Source organism: Haliotis rufescens, unplaced genomic scaffold (genome assembly GCF_023055435.1).
Source record: "Haliotis rufescens isolate VD_foot unplaced genomic scaffold, xgHalRufe1.0.p SCAF_23, whole genome shotgun sequence".
NCBI classification, from domain to species: Eukaryota; Metazoa; Mollusca; class Gastropoda; order Lepetellida; family Haliotidae; genus Haliotis; species Haliotis rufescens.
The window spans coordinates 12,949,017-12,975,135 of NW_025963924.1; the positions used below are offsets into that span (position 1 = coordinate 12,949,017).

Sequence of the window (26,119 nt, forward strand, 5' to 3'; positions counted from 1 at the left end):
GCACGATTTCGATTGGACACGTTAGTCCAGCCAAAATGTAACTCCATTATATCAGCTTAGTTTGGCAAGGGTGGAAACTGGACTTTTATAGTCAGTCAACTCCCTTGCCTTGGGAATATGGATAAACATGTAACATACATGGCTTTCTTCTGAAGCAAATAGCAGACTTGTGCAATTGATATTTGATTATTCCACCTTCCTGGCACCCAGTACATACACAGTCAAAGAGGTCTGACTGTGTGGGTTGTGAACGCGTAACGGCGTAAATGATTGTATGTGTCAATTTCCTTAGATAATTATGGTGAAGTTTTCTTTGGATGTATTATTAGTTGCTAATAAATGTTTTGACCAATAAATCCGAATTTTGTGTCATGGAACCGATCACTGGAACTTGGGTCCCAGTGGCCTACCACTATTCACTTGTCCACTCATTCTCAATAATCCGGTGTATCATAACTCCTTTCTATAACCACACTGGAACCGTTTACTACCATGGGTTCGCTAGATCTCGATTCGAATGGCACGACGCTAAGCATTAGCTGCCCAGTCATATAACACTGTAGATGAACGTGCGACACTTTGGGCGCGTTGCAAGCCACGAACCGCTAAGAGAAAGCAAATTAATCGCTCATCCCGGTGTCTGCAACAGTTCGAAGCGCTTGCGCACTCTTCCAAAATGGCGGCGCAACTAGCGCTTGGTTGCCTTGACGTAATGAAGAACGTAATAGAAGAGGCTCGATGACGAGCTGATGGAATTTATGATTACTTTGAAGATGTAGAGCAGGCTGATGGGGATGGATGATGGGGTGTTGGCTGCCTTTGCTCATTTCCTCGTTGATCCAGTCAATAATTTCTTGTTCCGCTGTCAAAGTAAGCCGCCATTTTGGTTTGAGAACGAAGCGACCTCAGCCAGCGATTGTTTCGCTTGCAAGCGGCTGAAAGTTAGCGCACTGTTGTAAGGCGAATCGCTGTACATCGCTTGCAAGCGATTGGCGCTTTGCAACGCACCCTTTGTGCTAAGTTGTGATGACAGGGAGGGACATAGTGACGTCACTTCCAACACAAAGCCACAATAGTGATTGGGTCCAGGGCCCACTTGCACAAAGCGATCTTAGCGCTAAGATGATCTTAACTCCCATACTTTAGCATAGGCTTACAATAGTCTTAGCGCTAAGATCGCTTTGTGCAAGTGGGTCCAGGGTATGTATCGTAATAGAATGGAGTGAACCCTTTTCGCGAACACCTAGTGTCCTCGCTGATTTTCATTGGTCCATTCGTATAATTTTCACAGCTATTTTGCCCTTTACACCAAGTGGAATCCGTTTTGGCAGAAAATCTAGGTTGGTTATTCTCTTGCATTGACGATTTATATTTACATAATCGAGGAAGAAGGATCCTTGGCGATGAGGAATCACTGATCGTGGTTCGAATTTCTTGGATTTCGCCGAATGTGGTTCATCTCTACAACTTTCATTTCTATGGACTGTTTCCTTCAACATGAAGCGAGTGCACGGGTGGCCCAGTCGTCTAAGGCGCCGCGATTCGCTGTGCAGATTTGCCTCCCATGGGTACGCCAGAAATCTATGATTGGTTCGAATCCCGGTTCGCCCCGGTTATGTTTCTAGGTTTGTCAGCACCATACCCATGCTCGTGGGTTTCACCGAAGTGGTAAACGTCTGAGACCTGCATCACTTCGGGCTTTCCTCCCACATTAAGTTGACACGCCGTGATATAACTGGAATACTGTTAAAAGCGGCGTTAAACCCAACTCACTCACTCACTCCAACATGAAGTTTGCACATGGTGATGTAACTGAAATACTGTTCAAATCGGCCCAACTCACTTTCTTCAGTTACAGCCCATATTTACAATTTAATGTCCACATGTTTCCGATCCTTCATGTGTTCATTATAGATATTACACACGCCGTTACAACTAACGGAACATATTTTACTGCGTGAGAATGGTTTTACGAAGCTTTTAGCAATATTCCAGCAATATCACGACAGGGTACACCAGAAATAAGCTTCACCTATTGTACCCATGTCGGGAATCGAATCCGGGTCTTCGGCGTGACGAGCGAACGCTTTAACCACTAGGCTACCCGACCGCCCCCAGCAGATACTAATGAGAATAGTCAAGTTAATCTTTTAAGCTATCCTAAATTTATGAGGAGTTTTGTTATCTTGTACAACATTTAGTTCATACTTGTTTAATCAATTATGCAATAACCATATGAAATTGGCGATATTAAATTATCTTAAGTTATTTATGACGTGTCCTGTAATATTATACAACATGTAGTTCAAACTTGTTTTATCAATTATTCAATAACCATATCAAAATGGCCACTTTAAAATTATCTAGAGTTATTTATGACGTGTTCTGTTATGTAGTACAACATTTAGTTCAAAACTTGTTTAATCAATTATTCAATAACCATATCAAAATGGCCACTATAAAATTATCTAGAGTTATTTATAACGTGTGCTGCTATGTTGTACAACATTTAGTTCAAACTTGTTTAATCAATTATTCAATGGCCACATTAAAATTATCTTGAGTTATTTATGACGTGTTCTGTAATATTATACAACATTTACTTCAAATTTGTTTAATCAATTATTCAATAACCATACGAAATTGGCCACATTAAAATTACCTTGTGTTATTTATGACGTATTCTGTTATGTTGTACAACATTTAGTTCAAACTTGTTTTATCAATTACTTAGTAATCACTTCGTCAAAAAAGTTACTGTTTGGCATATTTTTGGTATCGAGCAGCTCTGGCAAAACTTGAGACATATAAACCCGAATGTTTGATAATAAAAATAAAATTCGAAATTTTATATACAAAGATATCAAGGTTCCTTATGTTAATGCATTGTTCGTCCTTATATCAAATTAAGGTGAAAAGTGTTTAAACTATCGAAATATAAGACTAGAAATTCAGGAAGGATGTGAGTGACTGAGTGAGTGAGTGTGTGTGAGTGTGTGTGAGTGTGTGAGTGAGTGGGTTGGTGAGTGAGTGAGTGAGTAAGTAGGAAAAAAAGGTGTGTGGTCACGAGAGCGTCTCTGATATGTTTAGCGGAAAGAAAAACAAACTTAATTATAAAAAACAAATCAATAATGTCGAAGGATTGTCATTCCAACTTTCTTCATGTGTACAAAGAGAAGCAACAATCTGTCTTTTCTCTTTTTTTCTTTCAGCTATTTTGCCAAAGTCTACATACTGGGACTGGGAGTTCAAACGTCATACCAAACTTTCATACAATCTCATTAAAATCAGATCTTAGTTTGTTTAGCGGTAGCGAGAACTAAGATCTGATTTTAATGAGATTGAACTTTCATATATCATACATCTGATCATGACTGGCGACAGTTTCTTAACTTATCGCCCAGGACCCTACTACAGAGCACACGTGATCGCATCTCGTTTTACTTTTGCTCGTTTTCATTAGAGAGAGAAAATTAATATTTATCCAAGAATGATGAAGAAAACTGAATCTTGTGAGGAAATTTAAAAAACCCAAAAACAACCACATAGGCTAAATCACCTTGCTCAAATACAACTTTAGAAAAGACACACGGGTGTCACGTGACTAATTTACGCGTAAAGAAAAACATTCCTTATTAATTTAAATGAATAATTAAAAATTGAGTACGATACCAGAGAAAATTAAAAAAATGTAATTTGTATATCTGAAGCGGTGCACGTGATCATGTGCTGTTTTGACGATGGCGTAATTTTATAGCTTGAGGTAGATCCAATACCGCGCGAGCGCAATTCTCGCGAAGTCTTCACTTTTCAGATCTTATTTAAATGTGCGTCAGAAAAATATCACACTTACACCGGGTTAATGAAGCCTGTTTACAGTCTAGAGACACCTCGTGATACCGTCCATGGTTATATTGTTATTCGCGCGCCGATTGGCCAGCACTAAATATTACGACTTTTTTCATTGGATATCTATTTATAGAACTCATGTGACTTGCAGGGGAAACCTCCCACACAAAATGTAGATTTCATCTAGCGGTGTACCCGAAGTACACGGTATGAAATAATACAAGTGTCACCTGACAACATGGAAGCTGATCAACCCGCGACACCTTCTCCGAGAGAAGGTTCGACAGATTACACTCAATATGGCATCACGGACGTCCCGAAGTACACAACACTTACAGCATTCGGAAAGGTAAACAAGAGATTAGATCAACATCATCCCTCACATAAAAAATGCTGCAATATGGGTGTGACCCCTTCTCTGTTTTATCATTGGTTATAAAATTGATTACAGGACATCAAATTCTATCATAAAATAAATTATGAACCGTTTCAATTTATGACTTGATGTAATAAAAATTTGAAACAAGTGTTGAAACCCTATATCATAATTCATATGATATATGAGGTTATTAGTCAAGGCAATGAATGCAACCCTATTTTATGTGAAATCGATACAACCTATATTAATTATTAGCATGAATTGCATCAGTAGCCCTACGTTCAAAATAAGAATTGTTAATTAACTTTTGAAAGAGGAAATATTTTATCTCCACCTATAAATTTTTCAGGTTTCTGAAGTGAAACTGAAATGAATCAGCTCAGTTGGATGTGAAAAATCCAATATGGTTCAAAAGAACATGGTAGTCATGTTTCAAATGCAAATAAATAAAATTAGATTATGATCAACATATTCATTTTCATCATAGTGTTAATTAACCTTACCCTGGTTTCCAGGTAAGAATATAGGTCACCAGCAACCTATGTTCTAAAGAGGCAATTAAATGGATCGAGTGGTCAGGCTCAGCTATGTGGTTGATTTCATGTAATTGTAGCCCAATTGAGCCGATAGATGCTCATGATGTCAAATCACTGGATTGTCTGGTCCACACTTAGTTATTTTCAGGCCGCTGTCTTATAGCTGGCATATATCGGCGTTAAACAACAACAAAGGGAGAACTTAGTAAACAAATTTCAGTCTGGTAAAAGGAGGGAAAATAATTTTGAAAATAAAAAATGTAAAAAATTGTGATATATAATAACTAAATCAGTGAAGAACAATGATAATTGTTGGTCTTAAATGTCATTTATTATCCTTAGATTAACGTTCAGTTCCAATTTTTCAGCAATATTATATTTGAATTTACAAAACAGATGTTGCTTTTCAAAGGTTGGCACTTGTTTGGACAAGAAATTTTTTAGGGTACTATATGTCTCCTCAAGAAAATATTTTGAACACATGGCTCACATTTACCAGTTCAAATATGTAGAAAAAGTGTGATTTTATTATATCCAGTTAAAAAAAAATGCAGTTTCTATTTGCTGCTTTGTAGTACAAAATGCATGAGCATTCTGAGATTGACCCATACATGTATATGGTTCCAGGTGAGGTGAAATGGGGTTTAACGGTGCGTTCAAGATTATTGCACTTAAATAGCGACATGCATGCATGTGTGTGTATGTGTGGCTGCTTGTACTACTCAGGACTAATCCCTATTTTATAGTGCTAGGCCCCTGATATACCATGCCACAGTTTAACATGAATACCCCACTCAGACACAGTATACTGACTCCAAGCGGACCAGTCCTTGTTTTAGCCCCTTAATGCCGAGCGCCAGGCAGTGTAAAAACAAATTAAGTACCATCTTTTAACGTCTTTTGGTAAACGCGGCCGAAAGTCAAACCCAGACCTTCCGTTCTCCTGACAGACGCTCTACCACTGGACCATGGGGGCAGTCAGTATGGTTCTAGAGGGGGATGCGGGGGTGTATATGTAACTGAACCAGTTGGTGACATTTTTTCAACAAAACTATTTAAACAGGACAACGAAACACAAGTTGTTCTGTGAACTATTGGTTTTCATCTGGACTGTTCTATTAAAGGTGCCATTCCCCTGAAGGCTATAAGTCTGCTTGAGTTTTACAGCAGGGCAACTATAATTATTTCCTTTTTTTCTGATTTTAGACAAAGACATTTGCAGGACTGTATCCAAAAGAATGGGCCTTTCTGGTTGTGTCAACTATCAACATCTTGGCGGCGGTTGGACTGACCATCTACAGGCTGGTATTGGTCGTCCAAACTGACCCGGGGTCATCAGATTTCACCTTCACTATACTCCTACTTATCAATGCTGGTAATTAACATTCTACCACTAATGCTTAATTCTGATTGGTGAATCTTAGGTTTCAAATCACAACCACAAACTCTGATTGAAAAAGCAGCTTGGTTTGTTTACTCCCTAGGGAGCTGAGAAAGAAAATCGAGTGCACACTGATCCATTGGGATAATAATGTAGTGCTTCGAAAACAGGTATGGATTTGGTGTATTATTAATATGCACATTATTATTTTATTATTATCATGAGTATGCTTTGGACTTGGGCTGTGAACAAATGGTGAAAAGAAATTACTCCAGTTTTAAATAATCCAAAGATTTATTTTATGAAACTGATTTTGACATCATATAGATTTGTCTTTCACTGCAACAGGAATGAGAATGGTACTTCTGAAAACATTCTTCTCTGAAAAAAATATTCTCTCCTTGTGTCCATGGTAACCAAAGCTTTCTTAGTCCTAAGAATCCTTGAAAACTCATTTACGTTGTAGTTATTTAGTCTTTTGGAGAAAGACCTTTAAACATGAAGAGTGGGGAAAAGTAACATCTGAAATGCATACAATGCTAAATTGCAAATAGGTTACAATAGTTATGCAGTTACACAAGCTTTGGCCACACATTTTTCTTGCTAACACCCGCCGACTGTAAATTTGTTAAATTGGAAAAAAAATTCTTCCATTCTCAAACATACTCACTAACCCCACAAAAATAGCATCGTCCAATTTATATCATCAAGTTTCAACCTTATGTTTGAATCTCTAGGAATGACGTCATGATAGAGCAATGTTTTATCATGTAATAAACCATTCTTTATCTTTCTTTGCAAAGCTATCTGATATTTTCCTGTAAAAGTTCCATAAAGCATGTGACCTTATAGCTTGCACACATAGCAACAGATTCAGATAGCTTCTAGAAGCAATTAAGCATATCTGAAATGTCTGTTGGATATATTTCACACCTACCTACCTGGAAATCTGTAAAGCTGAAATTTGGTATTTGTAATTTTGCAACGTCACAATTTTCTGTTTTCCTGTTCAGGTTTCAGCGCCTTCTACGTCATCCATGGTGTGTTGCGTGAGCGTGTGTACGAGCTGTACGCACTAATGGTGGCCATCTTGGTTGTCACCATGTACTGTGTGTTGGAGTATGCGGCCTTCAATGTAGAAGGGAGGACAGACGTCAAACTGGTATAGTTTCACGTTCATGTTTTATTGCTGACATATATGGGGTTTACTGATTGGCTTGATGGTCGCATCCTGTACATTACATCTGCACGTGGCAAGGGCGTTAACTGACTAGTTAAGTCCAGTTTCCACCCTTGGCGAACTAGCCTGGAATTTCCAAGCTCCATCTTAGCACCACCAGTGGCTATTAACGAGTTATGTCTCTTCTATGTCTCTCCTATTGACCACTCAGTAACCATCTCTCATATCACTTGCATTTGCTTCAAACAAAATGGCGGCACCCAGTCAAGACGATCTGATCGATAATCAAGATCTTTATTCTAGTAAAACAGGTCTTTCCCCGCAAAGTGAATCAAATTACTTGAGCCCCTTGATTAAAAACATGAATTTTTTTTTAAATATCTGCCCAAGCCAAGTAAACATGCTTTGCAAATCCTGCAATCGACCGAAATCTGCACGTTTAAATCCATGTCGTTCATTACATGATTTTGATTGGACTATGCATAGACTTGTTAGTCCAGTCAAAATGTATCTCTAGAGTCTCAACCTAATTCAGCAAGGGTGGAAACTGGACTTCTATAGTCAGTTAACGCCCCTGCCTTGGGAAGATGGTACATCTCCACAGCTTGCATTTTGTAAACCTTCACCAACCCCCAGATCAGTTCCCGTGTTTCTCGTCATCTCAAATTCCCTACCCTTGATTTTCATTTGATTACTACTCAATCTCACAGACCAGTCTGAATGCAAGTTTCAAGTCAGCCTCAATGTTGGGTTGTGATATCGACAACGTGGCGGTCAGTCCAATGGATTACGATAGAGTTTCCGAAAAATATAACATTGGAAAACTGACTGACAGGCTAAAGAAATCACTCAGAAATCATTTTGATGCAAAGGATGTCCTCCTCACTTACCCATTTCCTTCTTCCTTATCTTGACATTTGATTGGTCAATAAATCAAGGGGCAGGTAATTTGAGATCGCGAGTACACTGGGAATAGATCCAGGGGTTAGTGAGGGTGTACCGAAATGCGAACCAAGAGATATAGAGGATTGGTAGGTGGAAATAAGAATGATTTTGTGTAGGTGAATATTTTTATATTTTGTTTGCTTTGTTTGATTGGTTCAGTGTACAATAAAAAAATAATTTTGCTTATGACTAATAGTAGGATGTTTACTATTTTGGCACTAGCATGATGTATAAGGTTTTTTTCTTAGAAGACTTTGTTTTTCTCCTGTGAAGATATGACTTGTTTGATGCATATCATCTTATCCCAATTGCATAGATCGGTGCTCATGATATCAGTTAGGGTTTGTCTGGCCCAAACATGTTTATTTACAGGCCGATGTAATATAGCTAGAAAGTTGCTGAGCGGGGCATTATACCACAAACCAACTTTATTCTCTGTATAAGTTGTTGACAATGACCAGAGATTACTTGCAATACATTGGATCAGTAATTATTTGATGAGTTTACAGTTACTTTAGTCTTGTTTGAATTTTGTAATTGTATTTTTTTGTCTTCTAATCCAACAGAGATGACATGGTCAGACAGAACAGAAACTATGTTTTAACTTTTTAATTTTTATTTTTGAATTGTCACTTTTGGCCCTGTTAAGTCAAGACCCCAAAAATTAAAATAAGCCTAACTGTTTCTGTTCTCATATGTTATAGCTTCTGTGAATTCTTTAGCTTGTGGTTTGAATAATCATTATCACAAGTGAAAACAGGCAATGCAAACAAAAATGATATCACAATCAGTGCTTGTGGCATTTCATTTCTTTGACTTTCGAAAATACTCAATTCTGATTGGTCAATCAGAGGTTTCAAATCCACTATCTAGTAACTACCTCTGACTGAAACAGCTGATTGCTATTTATGGAAAAGTAGGTCTTTCACAATCATGTTTGGTAGACACTTTCAAGTCGAAAAAATGGAAGTTATGACCTGCTGCTTTGCAGTTGTGCAGAGTTGTGTCCCTTGGGCACGCCAGCAACCTATGTTTGTGGGTTTAAATCCTGGTTCACCCCGATTACGTTTCTAGATTTGTCAGGACCATAACCGTGCTTGTGGGTTCACAAAAGTGGTAAACATCTCAGACCTGCATCACTTCGTGCTTTCCTCCCGCTTAAGCTGACACACCGTTATGTAACAGGAATACTGTTTAAAGCAGCATTAAGCCTAACTCACCCACTCACTCATTTTCTGTTTGTAGAAGCTAAAGTTATGGTGTGTTTTACTGGGTTAAAACCTGCAAGTCTTCAGTTAATCAAAACATCATAACTCCGAGGTTTCCCTTTGCCATTCATAAAGAAATATGCTGAAATGACTTGTGCTTTGTACAAATAAGCTAGCTCTGAAAAGCAGTCGCTTCAGTTGAATGGGTGTTTTTTTCGTTTGTTCAACAATTTATTAATCATAAATATGTTATACACAGATTGTACTATTAGTTAATGAAACCTTGCTTCTGAACATTACATAACTAACAGGAACCTGATCAGCAATATGTTAATATCAGTCACATCTCTAACCCTCTAGCTCCTTTCAAATATCCCAGAACTTCCAAAAGAGTATCACAACATGTCCAGAGACATCAGTGGAAACCCCTTGTATCAAATCCAAGTGCAGTTTGATTTTAGGACAAAGTAGCTGATTTTACTGAAGGTGAGCTTCCCAATTTCATTAAAATCAGATCTTAGTCCTCGCTACCACTTAACAAGACCGCCTCCATGGTCTAGTGGTAGAGCGTCCGCCCGGAGAGCGGAAGGTCCGGGGTTCGATCCCCGACCGCCTCATACCAAAAGACGTTAAAAGATGGTACTTGTTGTTACCCTGTCTGGCGCTCAGCATTAAGGGGCTAAAAAAAGGACTGGTCGACTTGGAGTCAGTATACTGTGTCTGAGTGGGGTATTCATGTTAAACTGCGGCATGGTACATGGTATCTCAGTGAGCTAGCACTATAAATCGGCATCAGTCCGGACTAGTACAAGCAGCCACACAAACACACACTTGTACATGCACGTCGCTATATAAGTGCAATAATCTTGGACGCGACGTTTAACCCCATTTCCCCTCACCTCACCACTAAACAAAGATCTAAGGACATCCATTAGGGTCAGATCAGAACGACCTTTCATCCATCCAATCACTGCGTTGCTTACCAGATCATGTAAGTGACAGTCGGAATGTGATTTCTAATCATGCAATCTCAAAAACTTTAACAGGGGGTATTCCAAACCATAGTTATGGGCTTAACAACTGAATCCATACAATCTAGACCGTCTATTTAGCCATTCCAGAATGTTCTTTTTTTCAGGGTTCAAATCTTTAATCGAGAATTTGTCAAACTATGTTTCGAAGCATAGTGGCTAATTTGAAATTAGTGCCGTAAAACACAAGGAAAGCTGCCTTCTGATTGGCTAATGTCGACTTCTTGTCAATCATTCAATTCGTCGGTCACAGTTCGCGTGACGTGACCCTTAATGTGATGTCCTCAGATCTTTTTTAGCGGTAGCAAGAACTAAGATCTGATTTTAATGAGATTGGTGAGCTTCCCTACTTTTGGTTCATTTTACTGTAAAATTGTGTTTTATTTTCAGGTCCGTATGATCTTAGCATGCATCTTAGCGCCACCAAACATTTTGCTGGCCTGGTTTGTTGCGAAGGACTTTGGATATTTGGAGTTCAGAATAGTTGGAGCTTCAGAATATCTGCAACGTTAGTATCAGATTGAGCCTTCTGTTTCAGAACGTTGTCATAGACGTTAATCATAACCTGAAAGTTTATATTTGGAATATATGAATCAGACATGATAGTTACACATCAATGACAAGGGTCCTTGTTATTATCCAATTTTTGTGTGGTCGACTGGGGATTATTGTGGGTAGATAGATATATTTAAGAATGTAGTGGGTGGGTTAGTTTAAGGGGGAGTTGAATGGCTGATGTAGTACCTATCTTTGTAGTCCTCGTTGTAGGAGCTTATGCCCACGCGGGCATAGTGGCTGGGAAGGCGTGACGCATGCTCGGCATGCTCGGCTAGGCGGAGGCCATGATTGGGAGAGCCGAGATGTAAGGAGCGTGTTCAAGGTTGAGAGGGTCCCTAGATTCAAACCTAAATGACCCATGACCCCTTTAGTTCGATCACTGATACTGATTTTACTGACTTATATAATTTGTGGTGTAAAGATTAACTGCTGTTCGTTTTTCAGATCTCTACAGACAGGCAGCCATATTTTCCTGTTTCTTAAAGCTAGACTTGCAGGCATCGGTAAGACATTATTGTCATGTATAGAAATCATTTATTGTTGACCAACATATATCATCTCATGCTTTTACTGTCCTTTAACTGACATGCACCTTGCGCTTGTTTGAGTTTAAATCTTTAGGTAACTACACTTGAAACACTGTATTTTACTTGTTAATGAGGGTCCTGATTGGGAGGAGTCATTTGTCAGTGGTCAGTAAAATTTGGTGCTTTGAGTAAGTAGTATTTACATTTTCGGATGATTCAGTAAGAACGTTTTCTGTATCATATTTAGTCAATAATAACATCATGAACCAGAATGTAAATTGCGAAGGTTCCCAGCACGAATGAGAATCGTCGGTCTGTCTGTAGTGAAACATGGGGACAGACAGTTCTACGGATATTTCCATGTACAAAATTCTGACTGGCTTTGTTGTTTTGTTAGATGTAGTTATTTACAACTATCCTAAAATGTATCATTTGTTACATTTGACCACTTTCTAAATAGCATTGTGTATTCATAGCTTTCTGCCATGGGAGCCTTGCCAATTTACACTTGTCAGAGGGGTACTCAAAGTACCAGATCTAGACTACCAGTTGTCGGACTTTCATTTTTTGTGGAAGCCTCGGTGGTGGAGTAGGTTAGATCGCTGACTTTGTGTGCTGGCGGTTAGGTGCCTCACTCTGGCAAGTGTGGGTTCGAATCCTGGACGGGACTCAACCCAAAAACGTACGAGAATCCATACTTTACTAAGAAAGTGATATCCCAAATATAACATTTGTAACTTGTACAAGATAGTAGCATGATTATGATAAACAGAAGCTTAATCACACAGGTTTAGTTTACGCTAAACAGTATACACTATCAGGACCCTCCTTATCGAAATAACTTGGTTAAACAACATCCAAAATTCCTGATTTGTATCCAATTCAACAATCAGATGATGCATGTTTCTCTTACTAGTGCCAAGATTGATCCACATACTTCCATTGTTTTTTTAGTTTTGACGTCATATTTTTACATTGCCAGATAAGCTTTGTGATCCTGGCTTTGAAGGAGGGTACCGACATCACGGTGCTGGAAAAGGTCAATCTGGGTGTGGGGATACCATACACACTGGTGTGGTCAGTACTGGGCTGGTTTGTGGTGAGTGTTGATACACAAACACGTGTAATGAGTTGTCAGTGCAGCCAGGAGGGGGTGATGGGGAAGTGTAGGGGGGACTTGAACTACCTGCCATTGGAACAGTATGCCTAAAGAATTGCATGCCATTAGAACATTATGCCAAATAGTTACATGCAATTAGAACAACATGCAAAAACTTAAAATTACAGCCTTAAAATTACGGAAACAATAGGCCAAAGAGCTACACAAATTACAGTCTGGTTTGGTCAGCACTGTGAGCAAGTTAGAGTTAACCCCCTTGGTAATGAAGTCCACAATCTCCTTACCAGCATGTGACCCCTTCGTTACACTCTCGGTAACTTGCTGCTACCAGTGTGTCTTGAAATTTGCCCTTGAACCCCAAAATGGAGTGATAGTTATGTTTTTGTTTCTGTCTTTTTGAATGCTATCATAGTGTATTTTGAAACAGTGACTACTGTACATAAGATGCCCTATGCTGTTATGAATTTTGTCATCTTCCCGAGGCAAGGGAGTTAAATGACTATAACTTCCAGTTTCCATGCTTGCCGAACTAGGCTTAAATAATTGAGTTATGTTTTGGCTGGATTTATGAGTCTATGCATAGACCAATCAAAATCACTTAACGAAATCGACATTCAGGTCGTAAACTGCCATGCAGATTTTGGTCAATTGCAGGATTTCCCAAAAGCATGTGTACCGCCAACTCAGTTTCAACAGATATTTTCCAAATCTTTTCATGCATTTTGTCAAGGTGCTCACATGATTTGATGCACTTCACAAAGTAAGACCTGTTTTATCACAATATGGATCTTGATTATTCAATCAGATCGTCTTGACTGGGCACCATTATTTTGTTTGATGCAAGTGATATGAGAGGTAGAATCTGATTGGTCAACAGGAGAGACATAGCCAATGGTGGTGCTACAATCAAGCCCAGAAATTCCAGCCTAGTTCTGCAAGGGTGAAAACTGGACTTTAACAGTCAGTTAATGCCCTTGTCCCAGTAAGATGAGATTTCGTAAGATGTCCTTGTTCATGGTGTTTGAAACACCACCTAGTGATGTAGTGACTTGGTGACAGTCTAACCTGGTGGCTCTGCGCTCGTCTGGTTGAGTCGTCATGGTGATTCAGCATGGCTTCCTGTCATCGGAAGTGTTGAGTGCCGTATCCTGTATGAAGTAATATAAGATAGCTATGCGATAAATAGCAAAGAAAAACGAAGAAGGAGGATATTTTATTTCATGATTAAACATTGTTCTATCATGACATCATTTTTGGAGATCCGAAACAAAAGCTCGCAGCATGATGATGGTGTAATTGGAAGACATTATTTTTACGAGGGTAGATGTAGCAGGATATGACACTCAGTTTTGAGAGAAAAGGTACAGATAACTGCTGTCAGAATTGCAAGAATATTCAGGAAATAAACACGATACCCCCCCCCCGTTAGTAAAATGGACTTGTCTGACATTGCCTAGGTTTCAATTGTATTCAGGGAGTCATCATGATTTAGATACGGGTAAATATTTTTTATGTGTTTAAATATGTTTTATTGTGTGATAAACAACCCTGCATCCACTAACATTACTACAGACAACACATGCCACACCCTTACTGTCAATATGCTATAAAAGATCGATGGGTACAATGTGTGAAGCCAAATTTCTGGTGTCCCTCACCCTGATATTGCTGGAATATTGCTAAAAGCGGCGTAAAACATCTCACTCACTCACTCACTCACTCACTCACTCACTCACTCACTCACTCACTCACTCAGAGGATATAGGATATAGGACTTGACATTATTGAAAGCTAGATTACTTGGATTAGAAATACAGCATGACATATTTTTTAGCATTCGATTTAAACTCAGTGTACAAGTGTGACATGATGTTGTATTGTAATTTGTAGCATTATCACGAGGGGTACTGCTACAACAAATTCATCTTACCAACATGTTTTTATCTGTCATTGTAAAAGAATTAGGACAAATTCAAAATTGATAGAAAACAGCTGTTCGATTGAGCCGAGGTTAACTTGGTGACTTTTGCAGCTTTTTGCTTCGAAGAGGGATATAAGGGATTTATTCTTGCCCTCAGAAATCCATGTGCAGCCAGTCTTCCTTGTAGGATATCAGGAAGTTTTTTCTAAAAATTTATTTTTCCCTTCATGGTATGCTATATGGTGTTTTAGTTAAATCTTAGGTAACAGTAACCACGGTAACAAGACTATAATGTAACCAATGTTACAGTTTTTGTGTAAGTTACTGTATGATGAAGCTTTGTTTCTTCTCCATCCCTAGCTTCGCCGGGAACTGAAGGTGTGGGCGTGGGTGTTTGCTGTGGCTGGTGTTGTCAAGCCTACATACTACCTGTATAAAGTTATAAAAGTGAGTAATGAAAAGAAAAAAACAGATTTTTTAAATGCATAAAAAAAGAATTAATAGATCTCATTACTACTGTAAGAAAAACTACACACCTTCATTTTTGAGCTTTCAGTCCCACACTTTTTCTGGGGTTCCAACCGAGTAAAAATTGGACAGTTTCCACTGTACTTGGCAAATGTTTTGTAATTTGATTAATTTAACCTGAACTATTGCAAAATTTGGTTAAGGCAGTAGGACTAGTAACAATTTTCCACTGAATATCCGTATGATGCTTTAAGAAATGGTAATGCCTACATAGCAGTTATTGATGATGATGGTGGTGGTGATGATTAGATTGGTGTAACAATACGGTGAGTTCGCGATTAAATGTGTATTCCGATACAGCACTTTTATTTTAAGTTGATTTTCTTCCTTTTTAGTAATTTTACAGGAGAATCACAACCCTGAATTATCTGTTTTCAGTTCAGAGATTGAAGATGGGATATTGTAGGGCAGAAACATATAGACTTTGGGGCATGTGAATGTTGTGCTATTTATGGCTCACTTGAAAATACTAGAGAATCTGCATAAGCTGGTGGTTGAACAGTTTCTGTTGTTATTCACATGTTTTAACATCAATATTACTCGTGATGTATTGTATGTGTCGTGATACAGGGGTTGTAAATTGGTGTATTGTATTGTGAGTTTGTATCACGTAACAATACTGTTTCGCTGTATTGTACACCACTAATGATGATGGTGGTAGAGAGTGATGCGACTGCTGCTGCTGCTGCTGATGATGATGATGATTGTTATCAATTTCCATTCAGGTGTACACAGTACTGGCAGACGACCCTGACTCCTACAGCAACACCATCGTGTACTCCCTCCTCGCTGCAGGTAACTCACACAATCTCTTCAGCAACCCATGCTTGTCGTAAAAAGCGACTATGCTTGTCGTAAGAGGTGACAAACGGGATCGGGTGGTCAGGCTCGCTGACTTGATACGTCATGATTATTGTATCCAAATTGCGTAGATCGATGCTCATGATGTCAATCACTGGATTGTTTGGTTCAGACTCAATGTTTTACAGACCGCGATTATATAGCTGGAATATTGCTGAGTGTGGCGTTGAACAACAAACAAACAAATCAAATCAGTTGACAAGTGGCCTCAGCAGCTGCCTGTATGTTAGCCTGTTCAGCATGGCACAATATTGGTTAATGTAATTGTACAAGTGCCAATAAGCCAGTGGATGATACCATTGATGGATGGTGATGTATTTGTAGCAGATGATGATGATGATGATGATGATTGTTACAGGTTCTATTGCCCTGATCTCCTGGTTGATCCTGATGGTGGAGCTTATCATTGTATACAGAAACTTTAACCAAGGACTCCGGGAAAGAGGTAAATATTGACTCTTGTCTTTCATGATCAGGGGCAGTAGGGTAGCCTAGGGGTTAAAGTGTTCGCTCGTCACGCAGAAGACCAAGGTTCAATTCCCCACATTGGTACAATGTGTGAAGCCCATTCCTTGTGTCCCATGATGTGATATTGCTGGAATGTTGCTAAAAGCAGCGTAAAACAATACTCACTCACTCACTTTCATGATCACAAAAAACAAGGTGGCGGTGTATGGCCCTAAATTCACTGAAGGTAACATACTATTGGTAAATGAAAAATAACAATGTTTTACTTGTTAGGACATAATTGTTTGAATTTGTAGTCGACCTGAGGAATGAGGAATGACTAGAGCCAACACAAACTATTTTGCATAAACTTGCACTAATTATGGCTTGAGAATTACTTTGGTATTTCTAAAAAAAGGAATGTTGCACACACACATGGACACACACATGCACATGCATACACACAGACACACACACACACACACACACACACACACACACACACACACACACACACACACACACACACACACACACACACACACACACACACACATTAGTATGTTGTATCAATACAACTCGCCTCATTCAGCTTGTATTGTTGGGGAGCAAGTAGCCCACTCATCTAAGACACCACAAGTCACTGTGCAGAGTTGCGTCCCTTGGCATGCTGATCATGGCTGATAATGGCTCCAAAACCCAGTTTTTTGCCATTATTATGTGTCTGTTCGTTGGTAAACAACTGAGACCTGTATCTCTTATTGTAAGCTAGCTTTGTCATACAAGGGAGATTACTGCTGTATGTTAATGTCAGGTTTGGTGAAATAGGGTTTAACGTATCATCCAAGATTATTTCACTTATGTAGCGACATGCATGCGTGTCTCTGGCCACTTGTACTTGTCCTGACTAATGCCGATTTATAGTGCTAGTCCACTGAGATACCATGCCGAAATTTAACATGAATGCCCCAGTGAGACACAGTATACTGACTCCAAGCTGACCAGTCCTTGTGGTACCCCTTTAATGCCGAGTGCCAGGCAGGGTGACAATAAGTATCATCTTTCAACATGTTTTGGTATGACGTGCCCATTGATTGAACCCATTACCTTCTGCATTCTGGGCGGAGACTCTACCCCTAGACCACTGAGGCGATCTGTCCATAAATATATGTTAGGGAGCAGTTTAAAAGTTTGATGTCAGATAAAAAAAAATTAATTCCTTATATTGGGGGATGAGGGGTTAGGTAACAGGTTATATGTTTTCCATCTTGCAATTGCCTTATATTTAATCATGACCCGAGAAGATCCGGGATAGTTCTTCAGCAACCCATGCTTGCCGTAAATAGGCAACTATGCTTGTCTAAGAGGCGACTAATGGGATCGGGTGGTCAGGTTCGCTGACTTGGTTGAAGCATGTCATCGTTTCCGATTTGGTGGATCAATGCTCAAGATGTCAATCACTGGATTGTCTGGTCCAGACTCGATTATTTACAGACCGCGATCATATAGCTTGAATATTGCTGAGTGCGGCGTAAAACAACAAACCAACCAACCAATCTTACATTTATGCTGAACTATGCAACAAAACCTTCATTGCAATATCCATGGTGTCTTGCCATCGCTCCACAACTTCCATTACCGATGTCTTGACAACATTTATGCAATGGTTCCATCATTTCTGTGTGGTGTGTGCGTGGGGAGGAGGGGGTAGAGAAGGACTTTTGAACAGCTCTCTTGGTTTCTCTCTTCCAGGAATGTCGAACTAACTCACCACTTCATCTTTTCCACTTACAACTTTCATGAATCCACGGTTTCAACAGAATAATCTACATGGTTGTATGAATTGAATTCAGTAGAGAAAATGTTTAATTAGTTCTTTGTTAACTGTAACCTGAAATTTAACCCATTCACACATTTTTCCCACAATTAATTTGAACCACAAAGGAAGCGTATTGCTTGCTGCTAATGGTAAACATAAGTAATCCAATCGCCAATCCAAAATAATGGATATGATTTTGCTGAACTTTGTTCTAGATTCTGAAAATCTAAATTGAGGTAAGCAGTGTGAAATGCCCCTCTGCGCTCTACCTTTCCCCCAACCCGACCACACCCCTCGGCACCCCGAGTGTGTGCCTTACCTGTACACCTACATACAATGTATATGCTCCCAAACCCTCCTACTTCACATACAGTGTATAAGCACTACATCTGCACAGTCATATTGTCACTCCAGCATATGCCATGAGAAGGTCAGACGATAGAAAAATTTCAGTAATGCTTGTGGTTGCACTTTCTCAAAATATATTTTTGAAAATATTATGAATATATTATCAAATATAGAACATACCTAACCTAACATACAGTAATAATCACCAATACCTCAGACAGTACTCCCTCTGTGGATTTCAATGAGAGTACAAAACAGTTTTTCAATAGCAAATGTATTTACTGTAAATCTGGAATGTTTTGAGACCAGGAGAGTGCTGCGAAAAGTGTGAATGACACAGAGGATCGTAACAGGATGTCGCAAAACTTCCCAGACAAAGTTAAGGCTATTGTTAGCCACTCACAGTAATATCATGGCGCAAAACTGTCCAGATTTACAGTACAGTGTCCGATTCTGACAGTCCCCAAAGTCCCCTAAAGATTCAACATTTCCAAAATTGGAAAATCAAAAATATATGTATGATGTTTCATCTCAGAAATAACTGACAATGCCCTTAGTTAAACGGTCAGCTTCCCCTCCCCATCCCCAAAGTTACATAGTTATCTACCCATCCCCACCCCCCAAGCTGACAGAGGTAATGCTCCCCAATAACCTGCAAATCACATTTCTACCCTCCACTCTTCTCTTTACAATATTAGTGCTTGTCCTTAATATGTAAGGGGTACTGCTGCTGATGGAAGAAACACCTGTTCTGTCTGAAATATAAGCGACAAAACCCTTTCTATAATCATAAGAAATCTCTGAAAAAAGCAGAACCCATTATACGATTCCGACTATATCACTAGCATGGGTTTATGAATGAATCACTATCAAATAGTAATGGTACCAGGTGCTTGTAAAAGGATGTGCATATTCTACCTCACTGGTGTCATCTGTCACAAACACATGCAATGGCAAGTCAATTGTTACTGAAACACATGGTGCAAGTCAAAATAGCTAGGGAATGACATCAGACATCATATGTGTTTGTTATTATTTGCAGCTTTTGAAGTCCTTGCAGCAGAAAACACCAACTTGCTGGCAGGACGAAGGTCAAGGTGGCAATGATTCAAGGTCAACAACTTCCATGATTCCGGTTGCCATGGCAGTTGAACACAAGCTATATAAAAACAAGCAAATCTGTGATGTAGATGATAGTGTTTATGTTGCAAGTGGCTGCTCAGTTTGCAAGCCTTCTTTTGTAAGAATGATCTTGAAACATAGTGTTTGTGAAATACTGTGGCAATATGTTACATGTCTTATGAAATCACTATGACACTTTGATGGTGGAGTTCTCAGATACATTGGTGAAGAAGTTCATGTTCATGTTCATGTTCATGTTCATGTTTCTGAAACCTTGAACAATTACTGTGTTTTGCTTTATCATTATGCAGTAATTTATTTACGTTTTGTGTACATGTTTAATTTTAATATTTTCACAAAATAACTTTTCTCATCCCTTTTTTGTGATGTATTTTAACAACCAGGGACAAAAAGATTATGTTTTGCAGATATCTTAATATATTTCATCAAAAGATGTTTTGTGAATATAAATGTGAATATTCAGTGGCAAATATGTAGCAGGTGTGAGAGTTGTTTTATTATTTTATGATAATCATGGTAAATGGTACAATTCTTAGTCTCCATGGTTTTGACTGAGTATGCATTGATGCGTGACCTCCTGATGCTTCACCAAGCAACAAGATCCAAATACCATTCAGATATAACTATTATATCCCCAAACCCTCTAAAGATCTGGGTTAGAATTCGTCTTCAGCAACCCATGATTGTCCCATGAACATCCGGTTTAGAATTGGTCATCAGAAACCCATGCTTGAAAGAGGCTTCTATCAGGATCAGATGGTCAGGCTCGCTGAATGTTGATGCATGTCATTGTATTGCAATTGTATAGATCGATGCTCATGATGTCAATCACTGGATTGTCTTGCTCAAAACTGATTATTTACAGATTGTCGTCATATGGCTTGAAAAATTGCTGACTTGGGTGTTAAACAAAGAAACAAACAAACATGTCTTGGACCTATTTGTTTTGCTTCATTTAAGTATTACATTTTGTCAACATTGGTACTATGCCAACTAAGAATTTGAAGAGCCTTGACAATAACAATCATTTTAACCAAAAGCAACATTCACAACCTTATGACATGTTGTCTGGAATACTTGTCTCATGACTTGATATACTTTTTCTAAGATGTATAGAATTTCCAATCAGTGACAGAACAATGAGACTCGGTGTGATGATGTAGGCAGTAGATGATGTAGGCAGTAGATGATGTAGGTAGTAGATGATGTAGGCAGTAGATGATGCACTAAGCTGCTCAATAATCAGGTATTGTAACCAGAATCCACTACCAACAGGCCAGAGAGTGGGGTCGATAACTTCATGAACGTCCTGTGTGTTGGCATAGCTAGTACATAGCATGCTTGAAGAGATTGTGTTGACATGGCAGGTATATAGCATGCTGAAAGAGTCTGTGTTGGCATGGCAGGTATATAGCATGCTGGAAGAGCTCGAGTTGGCATGGCAGGTGTATAGCAAGCTAGAAGAGTCCATGTTGGCATGGCCGGTATATAGCATGCTGGAAGAGTCCATGTTGGCATGGCAGGTATATAGCATGCTGGAAGAATCTGTGTTGGCATGGCAGGTATATAGCATGCTGGAAGAGTCCATGTTGGCATGGCAGGTGTATAGCATGCTGGAAGAATCCGTGTTGGCATGGCAGGTATATAGCATGCTGGAAGAGTCCATGTTGGCATGGCAGGTGTATAGCATGCTGGAAGAATCCGTGTTGGCATGGCAGGTATATAGCATGCTGGAAGAGTCCATGCTGGCATGGCAGGTATATAGCATGCTGGAAGAGTCCATGTTGACATGGCAGGTATATAGCATGCTGAAAGAGTCTGTGTTGGCATGGCAGGTATATAGCATGCTGGAAGAGTCTGTGTTGGCATGGCAGGTATATAGCATGCTGGAAGAGTCTGTGTTGGCATGGCAGGTATATAGCATACTAGAAGAGTCCGTGTTGGCATGGCAGGTATATAGCATGCTGGAAGAGTCCGTGTTGGCATGGCAGGTATATAGCATGCTGGAAGAGTCCGTGTTGGCATGGCAGGTATATAGCATGCTGGAAGAGTCCGTGTTGGCATGGCAGGTATATAGCATACTAGAAGAGTCCATGTTGGCATGGCAGGTATATAGCATGCTGGAAGAGCCCGAGTTGGCATGGCAGGTGTATAGCATGCTGGAAGAGTCCGTGTTGGCATGGCAGGTATATAGCATGCTGGAAGAGTCTGTGTTGGCATGGCAAGTGTATAGCATGCTGGAAGAGCCCGAGTTGGCATGGCAGGTGTATAACATGCTGGAAGAGTCTGTGTTGGCATGGCAGGTGTACAGCATGCTGGAAGAGTCCATGTTGGCATGGCAGGTATATAGCATGCTGGAAGAGTCCGTGTTGGCATGGCAGGTGTATAGCATGCTGGAAGAGTCTGTGTTGGCATGGCAGGTATATAGCATGCTGGAAGAGTCCGTGTTGGCATGGCAGGTATATAGCATGCTGGAAGAGTCCGTGTTGGCATGGCAGGTATATAGCATGCTGGAAGAGTCCGTGTTGGCATGGCAGGTATATAGCATGCTGGAAGAGTCCGTGTTGGCATGGCAGGTATATAGCATACTAGAAGAGTCCATGTTGACATGGCAGGTATATAGCATGCTGAAAGAGTCTGTGTTGGCATGGCAGGTATATAGCATGCTGGAAGAGTCTGTGTTGGCATGGCAGGTATATAGCATGCTGGAAGAGTCTGTGTTGGCATGGCAGGTATATAGCATGCTGGAAGAGTCTGTGTTGGCATGGCAGGTATATAGCATACTAGAAGAGTCCGTGTTGGCATGGCAGGTATATAGCATGCTGGAAGAGTCCGTGTTGGCATGGCAGGTATATAGCATGCTGGAAGAGTCCGTGTTGGCATGGCAGGTATATAGCATGCTGGAAGAGTCCGTGTTGGCATGGCAGGTATATAGCATACTAGAAGAGTCCATGTTGGCATGGCAGGTATATAGCATGCTGGAAGAGCCCGAGTTGGCATGGCAGGTGTATAGCATGCTGGAAGAGTCCGTGTTGGCATGGCAGGTATATAGCATGCTGGAAGAGTCTGTGTTGGCATGGCAGGTGTATAGCATGCTGGAAGAGCCCGAGTTGGCATGGCAGGTGTATAACATGCTGGAAGAGTCTGTGTTGGCATGGCAGGTGTACAGCATGCTGGAAGAGTCCATGTTGGCATGGCAGGTATATAGCATGCTGGAAGAGTCCGTGTTGGCATGGCAGGTGTATAGCATGCTGGAAGAGTCTGTGTTGGCATGGCAGGTATATAGCATGCTGGAAGAGTCCGTGTTGGCATGGCAGGTATATAGCATGCTGGAAGAGTCCGTGTTGGCATGGCAGGTATATAGCATGCTGGAAGAGTCCGTGTTGGCATGGCAGGTATATAGCATGCTGGAAGAGTCCGTGTTGGCATGGCAGGTATATAGCATACTAGAAGAGTCCATGTTGGCATGGCAGGTATATAGCATGCTGGAAGAGCCCGAGTTGGCATGGCAGGTGTATAGCATGCTGGAAGAGTCCGTGTTGGCATGGCAGGTATATAGCATGCTGGAAGAGTCTGTGTTGGCATGGCAGGTGTATAGCATGCTGGAAGAGCCCGAGTTGGCATGGCAGGTGTATAACATGCTGGAAGAGTCTGTGTTGGCATGGCAGGTGTACAGCATGCTGGAAGAGTCCATGTTGGCATGGCAGGTATATAGCATGCTGGAAGAGTCCGTGTTGGCATGGCAGGTGTATAGCATGCTGGAAGAGTCTGTGTTGGCATGGCAGGTATATAGCATGCTGGAAGAGTCCGTGTTTGCATGGCAGGTATATAGCATACTAGAAGAGTCCGTGTTGGCATGGCAGGTATATAGCATACTAGAAGAGTCCGTGTTGGCATGGCAGGTATATAGCATACTAGAAGAGTCCGTGTTGGCATGGCAGGTATATAGCATGCTGGAAGAGTCCGTGTTGGCATGGCAGGTGTATAGCATGCTGGAAGAGTCTGTGTTGGCATGGCAGGTATATATGACTTGGTTGATGCATGTCATCGTTTCGCAATTGCGCGTATCGATGTTCATGATGTCAATCACTGGATTGTCTGGTCCAGATTCGATTATTTACAGACCGCTGGAATATTGGTGAGTGCGGTGTTAAGCAACAAATAAACAAAACAAAACTTCATTTGACGCCACCGTTCATTAACTTATCAGAAACATTAGACACTGTTGATTTTGCTAAGTCCTCTCAACATACCTATTGATATTGATATTGCACTTTAAATTGATACTTCTTACTTCAAACAACAAACATCTATGTTATTCCTCGTTCCCAGACTGCCCCTGTCCCATTACTTTTATTTACATGAAAAAAATGTCACACTCGAAATCACAGTCATGGAAAGTTCTCCTTGAGAATACGTGTACATACCTTGTTAAGGTCTGTTTGGTGGTGTAAATATTCATGTACTCACCCTCAGCTGAAATCTAGCACTGTCCTGTATCTGGCTACCTCAACTCCCCCTGATACACAGGATGCTTGTTCTATACACTTCTTATACACTGTTGGTTTTGTGTCTTGATGTAACGTGTGTGACAATATCAGTATCACTTATGTCAAAATAATATTCACTTCCAAACACGTCATGCAATTTGAATTTGCATTTAACTGATACTTGCAAATTGTAACCGTGATCCATACATTCTGTACATATCCCATCGACATGGGACTCGCTGTGCTTTGTCTGTTGAAGGGGATCAATGCCTCACGACACGGTTTTAAACGATGCACATATGTGCATCCAGTAAGCTCAAATGTGGAGAATGGACGCCAGAAAAAGAATATACTGCGTCCCCCAGGAGTCATTGTACCCCCAGCGCACTAAGAGCAGTAATGGGCGTCTGTTATTACATCCATCACATGGTCACTGGTTCATTCCATGCTTTTAAAAAAATAATGTAAACTACACCATTTCATTACGCTGTAAAAGGCGACTAACGGGATCGGGTGGTCAGGCTCGCTGACTTGGTTGAAGCATGTCATCGATCCCAATTGGATCGATGCTCATGATATCAATCACTGGATTCGCTATGCAGGGTTGCCAGAAACCTATGATGTGGGTTCGAATCCCGGCTCGCCCCGATTATGTTTCTAGGTTTGTCAGCACCATGTCCGTGGTCATGGGTTTCACCGAAGTGGTAAACGTCTGAGACCTGCATCACTTCGCACTTTCCTCCAACATTAAGCTGACACACCGCGATATAACTGGAATACTGTTAAAAGCGGCGTTAAACCTAGCTCACTTATTATTATTATTATTATTATGCATGTATAAACATATATAATGCTATTGAAATCTGGTAACTATTTTAAATTCACTAAATGTTTCTGTCATTTTGTATTGAATTTAAGTGTACTGTAATTTTCTAATTGTATGTATGTTTTAGTCAAAGCTTTAATTTCAATATGGTGCTTTGTCACGTCATTAATCGGACCAAGACATGTGAAGCAAAACATCAATTAATATTGCCACTGTACATCTGGTGCTTGCCTTCATTGTTGGCTAAATCTGAATGGCAAAGCTTATGAACATGTATGTCATTGTTGCAAAGTGAACTGCACTTGCTTGTGCTAAAGTTGAATTTTGATACATTTCTATTATGAAATAAAGTATTACTTTTAAACATTTTCTCTAGATACTTTTTTGTAGGGTGTCGAAAAACGACATTTCAAATTATACTGGCGCCGACAAAGTGTCAAACATGTTTGGTATGCTGCCAAGTACTGCAATGAAATTACTCTGAAGCTGGTAATGCTTTCAAAATGGTTGTAAGGAGGACGTGTTCGAGGGTGTCATGTTTTGTGATGACGATTTTCTTCCCCTCAACGTCCAGGACAAGACAATTGAGAAGCCGTTATTGCTGCAACACCATACGTCTTTACCTCCAGTTCACACCAGTTAGGGGCGGTCGGGTAGCCTAGTGGTTAAAGCGTTAGCTCGTCACGCCGAAGACCCGGGTTCGGTTCCCGACATGGGTACAATGTGTGAAGCCCATTTCTGGTGTCCCCCGCCGTGATATTGCTGGAATATTGCTAAAAGCGGCGTAAAACCTCACTCACTCACTCACACCAGTAAAGAAGCTCCATACACTGAACAAGCTCCTCATCTGACACAAGGTATTTCGAACAAATAACAAGAACTCCACGCAGTGCCGACACGTCAATTTCCCTGGATGATTGACACCTCAAAAACAGAATTACAGAATGTTTCAAAACAAAGTGTATGCGCAAAGAAATGCGCAAAGAAAGACACTATATTATAACCATAAATTCCTGTTTATG

The 26,119-nt window shown here is 40.2% G+C and overlaps 2 protein-coding genes across 7 annotated transcripts; both read left to right on the forward strand.

The window, feature by feature from the left end:
- The first annotated feature begins 3,711 nt into the window (after window positions 1–3,711).
- On the forward strand, window positions 3,712–20,036 carry LOC124133104. Of its 3 annotated transcripts, XM_046497356.2 has the most exons (11): window positions 3,713–4,198; window positions 5,971–6,139; window positions 7,159–7,307; window positions 10,900–11,017; window positions 11,512–11,570; window positions 12,577–12,693; window positions 14,996–15,082; window positions 15,889–15,958; window positions 16,383–16,469; window positions 18,506–18,526; window positions 19,681–20,036. In XM_046497356.2, exons 1-10 carry the CDS (start codon window positions 4,088–4,090, stop codon window positions 18,523–18,525), a joined length of 987 nt encoding a protein of 328 aa, XP_046353312.2. In that variant the 5' UTR covers window positions 3,713–4,087; the 3' UTR covers window position 18,526; window positions 19,681–20,036. The 3 variants fall into 3 exon arrangements, with proteins under 3 accessions (XP_046353313.2, XP_046353312.2, XP_046353311.2); XM_046497357.2 differs by lacking the exons at window positions 18,506–18,526; window positions 19,681–20,036 and adding an exon at window positions 18,224–18,473 and having other exon boundaries at window positions 3,712–4,198; XM_046497355.2 differs by lacking the exon at window positions 18,506–18,526 and having other exon boundaries at window positions 3,803–4,198.
- A 1,082-nt stretch (window positions 20,037–21,118) lies between these two features.
- On the forward strand, window positions 21,119–24,844 carry LOC125383491. 4 transcript variants are annotated; one of them, XM_048401804.1, is made up of 2 exons: window positions 21,119–23,566; window positions 23,801–24,844. In XM_048401804.1, exons 1-2 carry the CDS (start codon window positions 21,119–21,121, stop codon window positions 23,921–23,923), a joined length of 2,571 nt encoding a protein of 856 aa, XP_048257761.1. In that variant the 3' UTR covers window positions 23,924–24,844. The 4 variants fall into 4 exon arrangements, with proteins under 4 accessions (XP_048257761.1, XP_048257760.1, XP_048257759.1 ...); XM_048401803.1 differs by having other exon boundaries at window positions 21,119–23,254; window positions 23,294–24,844; XM_048401802.1 differs by having other exon boundaries at window positions 21,119–22,747; window positions 22,787–24,844.
- Window positions 24,845–26,119: the final 1,275 nt, after the last annotated feature.

Bases quoted from the DNA above. Each gene is read 5' to 3' on its own strand.
- LOC124133104 (XM_046497355.2), top strand. From the start codon at position 4,088: ATGGAAGCTGATCAACCCGCGACACCTTCTCCGAGAGAAGGTTCGACA. The intron at 6,140-7,158 runs GTAATTAACATT...TTTCCTGTTCAG, and splicing joins ACTCCTACTTATCAATGCTG to GTTTCAGCGCCTTCTACGTC. The intron at 16,470-19,680 runs GTAAATATTGAC...TATTATTTGCAG, and splicing joins CCAAGGACTCCGGGAAAGAG to CTTTTGAAGTCCTTGCAGCA.
- LOC125383491 (XM_048401803.1), top strand. From the start codon at position 21,119: ATGCTTGAAGAGATTGTGTTGACATGGCAGGTATATAGCATGCTGAAA. The intron at 23,255-23,293 runs GTATATAGCATG...TTGGCATGGCAG, and splicing joins AGTCCATGTTGGCATGGCAG to GTGTATAGCATGCTGGAAGA.